This window comes from Pristiophorus japonicus, chromosome 12 (genome assembly GCF_044704955.1).
Source record: "Pristiophorus japonicus isolate sPriJap1 chromosome 12, sPriJap1.hap1, whole genome shotgun sequence".
NCBI classification, from domain to species: Eukaryota; Metazoa; Chordata; class Chondrichthyes; family Pristiophoridae; genus Pristiophorus; species Pristiophorus japonicus.
Genome location: NC_091988.1, coordinates 12,507,372 through 12,520,755, shown reverse-complemented (window position 1 = coordinate 12,520,755; position 13,384 = coordinate 12,507,372). Strand labels below are relative to the sequence as shown.

The window sequence follows — 13,384 nt, the reverse complement described above, 5'->3', positions numbered from 1 at the left end:
CAGCAAAATTACAGTCCCCAGTAACTTGTTTCATGCTAAAATTGCAAAGTGTACATTATCCATACATTTGGCAATTTTAGCATGAAACACGGTATATTGATATCATCCCAGCAGAATCTGGTGCCCGCTACGGTTGTGATAATCACCTTTATTAATAACACGCTTCTTGGCTGAAACTGAGATCCTACTCTAGTCCCATGGCCAGGAGTACTTTAGTCATTTTTTTTTAGATACTTTTGAATTGGTTATTAATTTACGTAAATTTGAGACAGAATCTTCTTTTGTGAGTGCATTTATACTGTGCTGATAAAAGGCTCCACTATATTTAGGCTAGACTTAAAGGCCACACTTATGCTTTAAAAGATTTTAAACAAAATTTTAAAAGCCTACAAAATATTACAAAAATGAACAAATCTGAGGAATTCAGAAATAATCTATAATTGTTAAATCAACAGGCGGCATTGGTTTACAATGAATGAAACTGAATTTTCACTTTACAATAGAGTATCAACATTGCTTGATATTTCAGGTTCATTTTTTTTAATCAATTTTGATCCACATATATTCAGACTTTAAAATAATTCATGTCATCTTTTAATTAGTTCCACCAGGGTTTTCAACTAGTTGCAATTTCCAAAAGTCTTGTGATTTTTGAGAATCCCAGGAGATGTAGTTCTGTGGGCCTCTTTCAGTTGCATGTGGAGTTAGCGCCTGGCATGATTAGTTATATTTGTCCTAATTTTCTCTCAAGACCATGAAAAGGTACATCATGCAACTGATAATTATATTTCTATTTACACCCCCTCCCCTGCTTATATAATGGCCAAATGCCCGGTTTCCTGCTGAATTCTGGGCCTGTCTAACTCCTCTCTTTCTTCTTTCTCTCCCCCATTTTCCCTTCCATCTTCTCGATTTTTTTGTATCTCAGTTGCAATCACCTTTCTACTGTGCTCAGCTAGCCTGCAGCACCAGCTCAGTGTAATTCAAGGCTTGTGCTCCCAAGATCTCCTGGGTTTTGAAACTTCTATCTTTAACACTAGGAGGATTAAAAAAAAATATATATATATATATGTATTAAATGATCAATTTACTCCAACTAACACATACGCTGGAATTTTCCCATTATAAAAAAAGTTTGGAGTTAAATTGTAAAAAATGTGAATCCCGACCAGATCCCGCCTCCAACCACTTCCGGTTAAGCCGGAGGCGGGACAGGTGACCAACCCGCTCCCAGGGGCATTACCTCAATTTAAATATTGTATTGAGGCTTGGAGCCTCTTTTTCCCTATCCATTTTGAATGTAATTGGCTGTGGAGGGGTTTCACGCAATTCGCGAAACCGGCAGTTAAACAGAGGCGGAGACTGCTGGATCCAGGAGGAAAGTGGCTTTATATCTACCTCCTGGATCCAGGGTCTCTGCATAACACCCCCAACCACCGCCCCCCCCCCCCCACAATCAGAGAGCCCCCCCACCCCACTTCACCCACGAGGCCTCCGATCATCTCCCCAGGCCTTCTCGCCCCCCCCCCCCCAATGATAATGAGGGGGTGAGCCATGATCCTCTGGCCCCCCCCCCTGCTGATCCTGCGTGCCCCCACCCCCGATCCCTGGCCGACTCCGATCTCCCCCCCCCCCCCCCAATGATAATGAGGGGGTGAGCCATGATCCTCTGGCCCCCCCTGCTGATCCTGCGTGCCCCCACCCCCGATCCCTGGCCGACTCCGATCTCCCCCCACCCCCCCCCCCCGGCCACTCCCCCACCACTCCCCCTGCTTGCCTGCCGGTCCCCCACCGATCCTCTCTCTCCCCACCCGATTCCCGAACCCCACTCCCAGCGTTTGCCGACCCACTCCCGTGATCCCTCCCTCGGACCGACCCCTCGCAACTGAGGACTATCCACCTGCAGCCTGCCATCCTCTCACACTGGCTACGTGCGGGTGGGAAATCGAGGCCTCACATTCAAATTAGGCCCTGCAAGTAATTATTCAAAATAAGAGATTTTTTTTAAATGTCATAACCAGTAAAAAAGAGTAAGTGAACAAGTGTGAAAGTTTATGCTCTGTTTTTTCCATAATTTTTCTTTTGCCCAATAAGTTTCACCTATAAGATGTAACATTAATTTTGCCCGTGACTTTTTAAAACTACAGTAAACTCTCATTTACCCGGATTGTTTGCGGATTTGGCAACTCCGGGTAAACGAATTTTCCAATAGGGCGAATTTACTAACTGCAACAATGGAACAGAAAGTTTAATTGAACTGTTCAGGCTGTGCATTCAGTTATTATTTGTCTGTAACTCTTCCTCTATCCATTGGGTATCCGTTCCACCCTTCAGTTTCTGGATCCGGATGGCCAATCCAGAACTGTCTGACTGGGCTCTGTCGTCCATTTTAAGAGTTTTATCGGACTTTCTTCATTCGCCGGTGATTATTGTACATCCCAACACAACTATCCCACTCATATCTCACCCACCAGCACGCCACCTTTCACACTGACGGGACATGACGAAGAACCATGAGCTCCTCACTCACAGATCCAAACTGATGCCGTCGGCAGAGATCAGCTAACTTCACCCAGCCCCTCTTCAGCGGAATTCCCAGTGTGGCCCCTTAACCAAGCGATCAGTTGGAATTCATTTCTCCTGAAAATCGTTCACTTCGTCTTCCCGAGGTCAATATAATTGACCGCAGTCTGCTGGTGCTGAACATGTGTCCATACAGAGACACACACACAGAAACACAACTCCTCCACATTCAGGCTAACTGATTTTGTCTCAAATCTCGCAATATTTTAAATTCCGTTACGGCGGGTTTTCCATTCCATTCGTATCCGGGTAAACGAGAGTTTACTGTATATTTAATTTTAATAAAAGAAATTAAAAAATTAACATGAAGAAACCTATTGATCTTCAATTGAAAAGTAAGTTATCATCGTTTTAATTCTAGTATCACTAGAGGGCACTGTGGTATATGGGTCACTCTGACCCTTTTAGACCACTGTACCAAAGGTTTTACACAAGTTTACCAATCAACTGTTAAATCTGGATTGCAGAAGCATCCTAAAATAATAAGTACTACAATTGGTTTTGTACACAAAAACATTCTCAAATAATATCAAGGCAGCTGATGAAGCATAACACACTCTGAACATAGCTTAAAATAACTTATTTTGGGGAGGAAAAAGGTCATGTAGTGTGAACAAAGGGTACACATAGAGATAATGATTTATCTAATTGTCTCCTCAGAAAATTCTGAAGAATCAAATGAGTGCTGGGAAGGTTCACAATTTACTGCACAGATTGACTTTTCCATATACATAGTTGTTTAACATATTCTTCTTAAAATTACAAAACACCAACATTGCAAATTCATGCGGAAGTGTTTTGAATCCACACATGGAGAATTCTGAAGGCTAGATACCCATGGAACACATTAAATAGAAGTTTCTTTGCAATTAAAGTTTTTCTTTAAATGCTTTGCTGAGTTTGAATAGTCTAGACAAACAACTGAACTACGCCACAGTGAGCTAATAAAAACAAGTTCAAAAAAATCACTCATAATGAGTCTTTCTTTCATTTTCCATACAGCTTAAATCTTAGCTGGGTCTATTTTATGTGAAACTTTATTAAAGGAAGCTAATGTAAAAATATAATAGTCAAGTGGCAGTAATTTGTTTTTAAGTGTTACATTCCATTCTCTAAAGCTGTTTGTATACTTCAGTATTAAAAACACATGGGATTGTATCACTGTCTGAAAAATTACCTCATCTCTCAGCCATTTGAGTACTGAAACTTTTTCAGTTTCCAAAATGTGACAGTGGTCTGTTTACTTAACTAGAATGATTTTTTTGTGAATATCAAGTAACAATTACTAAATAAAATCAGGCATAGAATTTCTTAACTCAAGAGTGGCTTCATTATTTGACTACAATGAACATTTTCTGTGACGACCAAACACCCATTACATGCTAATGCAGTTCACAAAGGTTTAAAGCAGCTGCAGTTTTGAGTTCACTTTGTATTTAGGTACTATGACACTTTCTCACAGTGATATCATTTAAAAAAACTGAACATCTGAATTAATATTAATAGAGCTTTATTAACTGATCTGTTGAATCTTACGTTTGAATTTCTATGAAGAAATATTTTTCAAACAATGCTGATTATAATACTGGATAAGAATACTTACTGGCACTGTATTGACTAAAACTAACTGGAACAACATGTTTGGCAGTTAATTAATAACCAAGAGTTTATGAGCCAGCATTGCAGCTAGCTTAAAAAACAAATAAGGAAATAAATATGCATACTGCTTACAGAATCTGTTTTTTCTCTTGATGTGTCATCCATTACTGACAGTTATGGAATTGTGCATGTGTTCATTTTTTTTTAAACTGACTTAAGTGTACATCAGCCTTAATACACTGGCATGGTATAACTCTACCTTGCCTTAATCCTCTCCCAATATTTCATAAAAATATAGAAAATAGGTGCAGGAGTATGCCATTCGGCCCTTCGAGCCTGCACCACCATTCAATATGATCATCACCCACACTTCATCCTATACTCAGCACAAACACAGGACTATCAGTTTGATTCAGGCCATCATGCCATTCTGCAGTTTTACAAGCAAGTTTGCTGTAAATCTGTATATCATAGATGGTATCTTATTTAGGTCATCTGCTTTAATCTGCTGGATTCTTAAGTTAATCAAACATCAATCAATCAATGGATGAAAACACAAAATTGGACTTACTTTAAAAAGTGTCCAAAGTCTTCACAGACTACTTCACAACCTGGCCATTTACACACACCATGACCGAATAAAGGATGATTGCACCCGTGCTCCTCATAGGATAAGCTGAAGAGGGGAAAACAAAATATGTATATTTCAGCTGTAGCCGAGACTACATATACAGTCGAGTCCCTTTACAAGGCTAAAACATACAAGAGCCATACAAAACTAATATTATAGGAAGGAAATGTTATAAAAGGGGATAGTGCTATAAAGAATTGTTGCATCCAAGGTCATGCTATATCACGGTTATATGGTTTTTCAGTTTGTCAGAGATCTGTAATAAATGCAACTTGTGGTATATCAAAGAGCTTTATAAAAGAGGTCCACGCATGACAACAATAGTGTAGTTCAACAAGCACAATGTCAGTGTTTTTAGAGGCTTAGAAATTATGAGCATATAATCTACTCTCAGCAGTTGAAATTACTGTTATATTAATAAAATAAATGGACTTTTGAAAGTTCAGAAATGAGAAAAAAGGTTGATTATTAAATTTTGCTATGTCACTTTAACAAAGGCCATGCCATTGCAATGTATGCATTACACGGTCCTTCCTAAACAGGAGACAAATACAAGTACTCAATACAGCATTTCTATATCCATATCACTGGAGTTCAAGCTTCACTGCAGCCTTTCACTTATTGTTAGTATCAAACTTTGGTCATTTCTTAGAATAGTCTACAGTAATGTTTACTACAAATACAATAACAATGAAAAAAGTTAACTTTATACAAAGCTGTGCCATACACCATTTAGGATTATTCCAAATACACCAAAGATAAAAGACAATGGGCCCAAATTTCCCCAGGAGTTGCTCTGTTTTTTTTGGAGCAACTTGATTTTTCTGGAGTATCTTAAAAATCCCCATTCTGCACATTTAATTTGTGCTAGTGTAAGTGAGTTAGTTAGGAATTTTTTTAGTTTAGTTTTTTTTCCGAAAGGGGGCGTTACCAGCCACCAATGCCTGTCTTGGCTATTTAAGCCAGTTTGGACAGCTAATAGTTGCTCCAAACTAATCTTTGCCAGCGAATGAGGCCACTTGTGGCTGCACAGAAAACCTTTGCGGAGAGTTAAGAAATCAGCGCAGGTAGCCAGAGATGGGGCGGGGGGGGAAATGGAAGCACCTTGCAAAACACTAAACACCTTCACAACAACATTCAAAAAGCATAAAAACCATCAATAATAAATACAAAATAAAACTTAAGTCCTACCTTCATATCAAAACTCTCCTCACCCCCAGCCCCCCCGCCTCTCATCAAAACAAAGCACAACCATCAATAAATAAAAAATAAAGCTCAAGTCCTACCTGGCCGGGGAAGTCAGCGGGCCGGGCCGGCCGGTGCGGGAGGCCACTCGGCCGGGGATAGGGGCGGGAGAACACACCGACTCGAGAATGCACCCCCTCGAGAACGCACCGACAAGCTCTTCGGCCAGGGCTAGGGGTGGGAGAACGCACCGACTCTCTCTCCGAGGGACTTCTCCAAGGGCTGGACTTCTCAGAGTACTGCACTGGACTTTTCCGAGGGACTTCTCCGAGGGATTTCTCCGAGGAACCTCCGGCTGGGGGCAGGAGCTACTGCGCATGCGCGAAATCTCCAGTGCGCATGCGTTGAGCTGCCGGCACTGTTTTTCGCGCAGGGTCCTAGCTCCGCCCCCTAATGGATAGAGCGTGCCGCGTCAAGCCATGGGAGAGGTCACATAGCGGGTAGAATACGGAGCTACATTTTCGGCACCGTTTTGGGAGCAGAAAGTCGGCGCACCTCAGGTAAGTGCGCCGAAAAAACCGGAGGGCCAAATTTGGGCCCAATGTTGCCCCAGAAACAAATCACTATGTTTACACTGAGCAACCGATGACTTGGTAATGTGTCACTGTAGGTTCAGGCCTTAATAACTATTAATGACATAACCAGCCTACCGCAATTGTAAGTTGGGCCGTTCCTATATGGGACATGTGAGAGAAGTGTGTAAACCTTCAGCCACCTTATATGGATGTGTATTTATTATGGCTCATCTTATGGAATGATGTCACAAATCTGTTGACCGATCTTCATGCTGGAGAATTGTGATAGGGGAGGCGAGACAGTGAGAAACGCATGGGCAAGCTAAAACAGTAGCATGGTCCTAAAAATAAACTTGGACTTATAATATCATATTAATTACATTTACCTATATTGCTCATTTTCTTGTTAAAACCAGCCTGAAAGAACGATTTGACTTCACTTGTCTGAGTCACAAGACACAATTGATCCAGGTCATGTGGTGAACAGTCAGATGTTATCTCTGTTCAATTGAGTGATAAACCACATCCCCCTTCATGTATTTCAATGCCATCATGACTTTCATTAGTAAAAGATATTTCAGAGATCTATTTGAAATATCTTGCAGAGAAGCTCTGGCACAACTGTAACATCTGCTACACAACTGACAAATCACAAAAATAGTGAAGGTCCTAAGAATTTTGCTTTCAAGTTCAAGCATGAAATTCAGCTGACCTTTCTGTGAAAGGCAAACTTATATTTTCATCTGCAATGACACTACTTACAATCTACTCCTAATGCAGAAATGACAGTTAATCCTAACCGGATTGCTATTATTATTGTTCACCTTTTCTTTATGAAGCTTCACCATGCTGAGTATATCTCCTGGACCTCTCCTGGTGAAGTCAATGAGTTGTCCCCAGGTCAATGACACTCTATCATCATCATCATCATAGGCAGTCCCTCGGAATTGAGGAAGACTTGCTTCCACTCCTGAAGTGAGTTCTTTGGTGGCTGAACAGTCCAATACGAGAGCCACAGTCTCTGTCACAGGTGGGACAGATAGTCGTTGAGGGAAGGGGAGGGTGAGACTGGTTTGCCGCACGCTCTTTCTGCTGTCTGCACTGTCAACGCCGAGAGCATGCAGAAGTCAAGCGCAGACACTCTATGATCAGCTGCTAAGTATGCAAGAGGACCCAAGGAAAACAACCCCTGACTTTTCATTTCTTTTACAGACAAAAACATGGCCAATCCTGACACCTTCAATGCATAGGAAATCATTTATTAAAACTTGTGGCCTACACTGTAGTTACATAGCACACATTGGATTTCCAATACATTTTCCCAGCATAACAGAATGCTCCAATACTAACACTGCCTCTCAGTGTAGCAGCACACCAGCTGAGAATTTTAGATTGATGCATATAGGCTTGGTATTCCTGAATTGTACTTCATGGCTCTCCATGAGATGCGATGTGCAAATGTTATTTACAAAGAGGCATCTGGCTGCATCCCAATTCTCAATGTTTTATGCTGGACTATTGTTAAAAGATTATGTGGCCAAAATTGGCCCCTTCTTTAAGGCCAGTTACCGGTAATGAGTTGATAAAGCCTTTCCGACCAGGGGCAGCCGGATGGAATTTCCATGTGGGCACGCGCCGACCCCTTTCCGCCCTGCGAGGGAAAATGCCCTGCGGGAGCGCAACCACAGGGAAGCTGCCAGTGGCTGGTAAGGGCAAGGGCGGACCGTCACAGCCGCCATTTTATTTTAACTGTCGGCAAACTCTGCAGTCGTCCCGACAATGGCGGCCATGGGTTCGTCCGGGCCGCCGACAGGCAGCCCAGCACCCCCTCTTGGGTGCCGGCCCATTGGCCCGGCTGAAGTGGCCCAGTGGATGGCTAAGGCCCTTTCAGTGAAGGGGAGGGGAGGGACATCGCTGATATCATCAGCGTCGTGCTGACGTGCTCAACGCGCCGATGACTCCGCCCGCCTTCCGCCCCGCTCCCGACTCGCTTCTGACTCTCTGCCGCCCCCAACACCGCCCCGATGATTTTTTTCTGGGAAAAGAAGGCAATTTCCCTCTATCCCCACCCCATGGATCCCGGCGGTAATTATCCACCTAATTCCTTTGGGGCAGTGGGCAAGTTTGGGCCTTTGTAATGTAATAAAATGTTACAAAAAATTTAGCATTTTAAGTTGATGTACAAAAGGTACACTTTGCATTTAAAAAAAGGATAGATCATTAAAATGTCATGGATAGGTAAAGAAAATAATTAAAAAGGCTAATGAGAGGGGATCTCATAGAAACATATAAAATTCTGACGGGACTGGACAGGTTGGATGCAGGAAGAATGGTCCTGATGTTGGGGAAGTCCAGTACCAGGGGTCACAGTCTAAGGATAAGGGGTAAGCCATTTAGGACTGAGATGAGGAGAAACTTTTTCACCCAGAGAATTGTGAACCTGTGGAATTCTCTACCACAGAAAGTTGTTGAGTCCAGTTCGTTCGATATATTCAAAAGGGAGTTAGATGTGGCCCTTACGGCTAAAAGAATCAGGGGGTATGGAGAGAAGGCAGGAATGGGGTGTTGAAGTTGCATGATCATATTGAATGGTGGTGCAGGCTCGAAGGGCCAAATGGCCTGCTCCTGCTCCTATTTTCTATGAATGCTGGCTTTTAGATCTAGAGGACTAGAATACAAGCGGGTAAAAGTCATGCTGCAGCCATACAAAGCCCTGGTTAGACTACATCTGGAGTATAGTGCTCGGTTCTGGGCACCACATCTTGGGAAGGCTATATTGGCCTTGGAGGACTCAAAAGGGTTACATTACGAGGTTAGATTACACAAACTGTGGTCGAATTCCCTTGAATTTAATAGTCTAAGGGGTGATTTGATTGAAGTTTTCAAGATATTAAAGGGAACTGATAGGGTAGAGAGAGAGAAACTATTTCTGCTGTTTGGGGAATCTAGGACTGGGGAACATAGCCTAAAGGCTACAGCCAGATCTTTCAGGAGTGAAGTTAGGAAACACTTCTACACGCAAAGGATGATAGATATTTGGAACTCTCTCCCGCAAACGACAGTTGATGCTAGGTCAATTGTAAATTGTAAATCGGAGATTGATAGATTAAGTTAACCAAAGGTATTAAGGGATATGGGGAAAAGGCCCATATAGGTCACAGATCATCCATGATCTCATTGAATGGTGGAACAGGCTTGAGGGGCTAAATGGTCTACCCTTGTTCCTATGTTCCTAATTCTACATCATTTTTTCATCTTTCAATAATTTAAGACCATGGGACAGAAATCGACACTTAAAGCCATTGAATGTTGAATTGTCCCTCAATCTTGATGTCTGCTCTGATAGAAACTGCAGCTTCAGATTGGGACAGCATTCATATTACTGCATCATTTTAAATGAGGCCAGCATAAATACCATTTCTAATGGAGAGATACACATCTTGAGAGAAAGAAACACGGTGCTGCTCATAATACTGAGCAATTCATGTTGATTTCCTTGAACAAAAAAAATTTGTAGCTAACATCTGCTTGAGCCAAGTGAATTTCAGGAGTTCTCATCAAATTAAACACCTCTAAAATCCAATGGGGTTTTGCTTTGAAAATAGTAAAATATAATTGTGTGGTATATGTGCATTGTTTGGTGATTCGTGGTAATTCTAGCTTAATTTATATGCTTAAATAGATGGTGAACTGATTGAGGTTGAAGTATTTATGTGTTAAAGGGCAACACATAAACACCTTGATATGGTGTAAAAGCTAAGCAGTATAGCTCTATCAAGACTCTGGCTCTTGACTCTCAGCTAGTTAAGTGGTTGGGAAGACATATAGGCCTGAATTTGATTACATTCTAACAAACTGCTTAGACTGCTCTTTTACCCACATCCTTCTTGTGAAGTTATGGCATCTTTTAGTTAGCCAAGATAGACACGGGTATCAACGCAAACTTCGAAACAAAATGAAAATGACTTTGAAATGTTTGCAGGAGATTTTTATTTTAACCAGCATTTTATAAATGTCCTTGTGTATATTTTAAAAGGGAAACAGTGCAGCTTTGGGCTTACATTAATACTATTTCTAGAATTACTCTTATGAGTTGCTCTGGAGTGCTACTCTATAGATAAACTCAGAATTTTGCCTTGATACACGCCTCCAGACTTCAATCCATGCTGTGGAAGGACACAGATGATACACTAATTATGTGTTATCGCAGTATCAATGCTTGCTTAGAAAATATGTCACAGGTCAAAGATGAACACTGATATCATTCCAACCCAAAATTGCATAAATACCAAAAGCTGAAGGAGTATATTTGACAGCCTTATGAAAGAGGTTCAGTTAGAAATTTGTGTCATAAATGATTTTAGTCTAAAAACAAAACATATCGGGCTAGAAATTACATTTTTGGTGGTAGCGGTATTTTTTTTGCCAAAAACACCCCATGACTCCGCTAACCGCTACGAGACCTAAAATTCAGGCTTTAGTTCGCTCAGCGATAAAAATTGGTGTTGCACGAGGATTTGTGGCGCAAACCGCAAATTTTCTGCAACTTTTCTCCGAGGCAGATACCGCTGCGAGAGAGGCCTTGGAAGGGCGGAAAACAACTCCCCCAAAAATTGCGAAAAAAAAAAAAAAAAATCACGGAACATTCATAAGACACTTAACTATCGAATCGCTGCGTAAGAATTAAACAATAAAAACTTTAACTTGCCTATTTTGCATGTCTTCATACCGTCGTTCCAAGGGTTGCAATGCAGCTTTTTCCTGGGTGTTGTTTTTCTTCCTAACTACCGGTGCGCTGTGAGCCAAATTTTTGGCGAAAGCGCAATTTCAAGTCTTGCACACCAGCGGTCCTGTCCCCAGCGGTATTTAAAAACCGCCAGTGCAAGACTTCCCTGGTTCGCCGGTTTTCGCCAAAAACGGGTGAAATATCGCAAAAGAAACGGGCGCAAGGTAGGTGAATATTTAGCCCATAGCCCATTTCTTAACTTACTGAAGGAAAAGCATTTAATCTTTTATCTGAGGTTGGAACAGTTTGATCTGCAATGCTCCTCGATGTTCAGCTGACAAGAATAGTCTTTCTTTGGGGCAGGAACACTGCTGCAAAAGTTCTCCATTTAGTATCCCACCCATGAACTGCAGAGATTTTGGGACTTAGACATGCAACTCTAACTAAAATTACAGTTCTCCACTGTGAAGTTACATGCTAAACAATTATCATTTATCTGCTTTGGATTGAACAGTTCAACTTCGCAGCAAGCTATCAAGAAGTTTCTAATATGTAAACTGATCATCAAGTGAAAAGATCTCCTCTGTGAACCAGGTGTTGCAAAATTTAAAATGTGTTCCTGATAAACAAGTTTACGATGCACAAACAAAATCTATGTTGATTTAAACAAGAAATACATTTTTCCATGTGGAGGCATTAAAGGCTCTCAATGATTTTACTGCAGCAACAAAGAAAGCATCAGTACTTAAGCCACCGCTAACCTTTGTCAATCCTACTCCCTTTCAATTTTAGATTTAGAAATAATTGTCATAATTTTTAATCGAACAAATAACCTTGTCCAACATCTTTTAAATATTAATTATGACCCTGAAATTCCAAAGGGATTCTCCTTATCTCCCACCCTAACTTCAGTGGCACTCCCAAGGAAACAGTGTAAATGGCCATTTTGAACTTTCTCCCTCGGGGTTCTGAAAGTTTCTTGTCGGTGGGAGAAAAGACAAAATAAAGACTTGCATTTCTATAGCACCTTTCGTGACAGAACGTCCTAACAACCATCTGTTTTTAGATGTCCGTTGAGGGATACATGCTTGCCAGGATACCGGGACAGCTCCTTTGCTCGCCTTTGAATAGTGCCGTGGGAACTTTTGCGTCTACCTCGGAGGTCAGACGGTGCCTTGGTCTCATCCGAAAGATGGTATCTCCGACAGTGCACCGTTACCTCAGTATTGCACTGACGTGTCTGCTTAGATTATGTTCTGACATCTCAGGCGTGCGGTTTGAACCCACAACCTTCTGACTCAGAGGCGAGAGTACTACCACTGAGACAAGGCTGACACGTAACTGGAAGAGAAAGCTCCCATGAAATTTCAGGGCCTCTATCTTTCACCAAAAGCTTACTAGCACACAGCAACAAGCCTACATCTTGATGACTTGGCAGCTGTGCAGCATTTCCAAAACAAAAGCTGGCATCAAGGGCTAATGTTCTGAGCACCGTGAAACCTTGCCGACTAGTACAACATATCGGAAAATTATCCCGCACTACTCAACAAAAAAAAAAACAAGCCTCCGCCCCTAAGTCATAGTTACACATGGCTAAAATTTCAGATGGAAATATTTATCCTGACTCAGCTGGTAAGGAGCAGAAGCAACAACGATAATAACAGCACCTTGCATTTATATAGTGGCTTTAAAGTGTTTCAAAGTTCTTCACAACAGAAATAAATAGGAACATGGATAACAAGTTGTGGAGGGAGAGATAGGAAGAGTGACCGGAAGCTTAGGAGTACGAATTCGTTTGCTTCGCGCCCCTGGAAAGGGTCGGAACAGGGGCGCTAAAAGAGTTGGAGCCGCGAGCGCCGGCATTCATGCCGCTCGGCACATTCAGTACCGTCAGGAGCGTCGAGCCGGTGTGCAACGCCCCCGGTTTCAATAGCGCAATGGTTTTTCTTTGGCACTGACCCTGTGGTGCCCCATGGCGCACCCTAGTGGGAGCGCCTGGGAAAGCGAGCGGTCCGGCTGTTCCGGCGGCAGTGAGGGAAGGAATTAATACATCAGGTAAATGGGATTGTTTTATGTATGCGATTT

The 13,384-nt window shown here is 42.0% G+C and overlaps 1 protein-coding gene across 8 annotated transcripts in view; it reads right to left on the bottom strand.

Moving 5' to 3' along the window:
* foxp1b (forkhead box P1b) overlaps positions 1–13,384 on the bottom strand; it is a 551,692-nt gene that overhangs the window by 74,950 nt on the left and 463,358 nt on the right. For all 8 annotated transcript variants that reach the window (XM_070895167.1, XM_070895172.1, XM_070895168.1 and 5 more), the window contains one exon: positions 4,754–4,858. In XM_070895167.1, the coding sequence (XP_070751268.1) occupies positions 4,754–4,858 (105 nt within the window). The remainder of the gene's footprint in view (positions 1–4,753; positions 4,859–13,384) is intronic.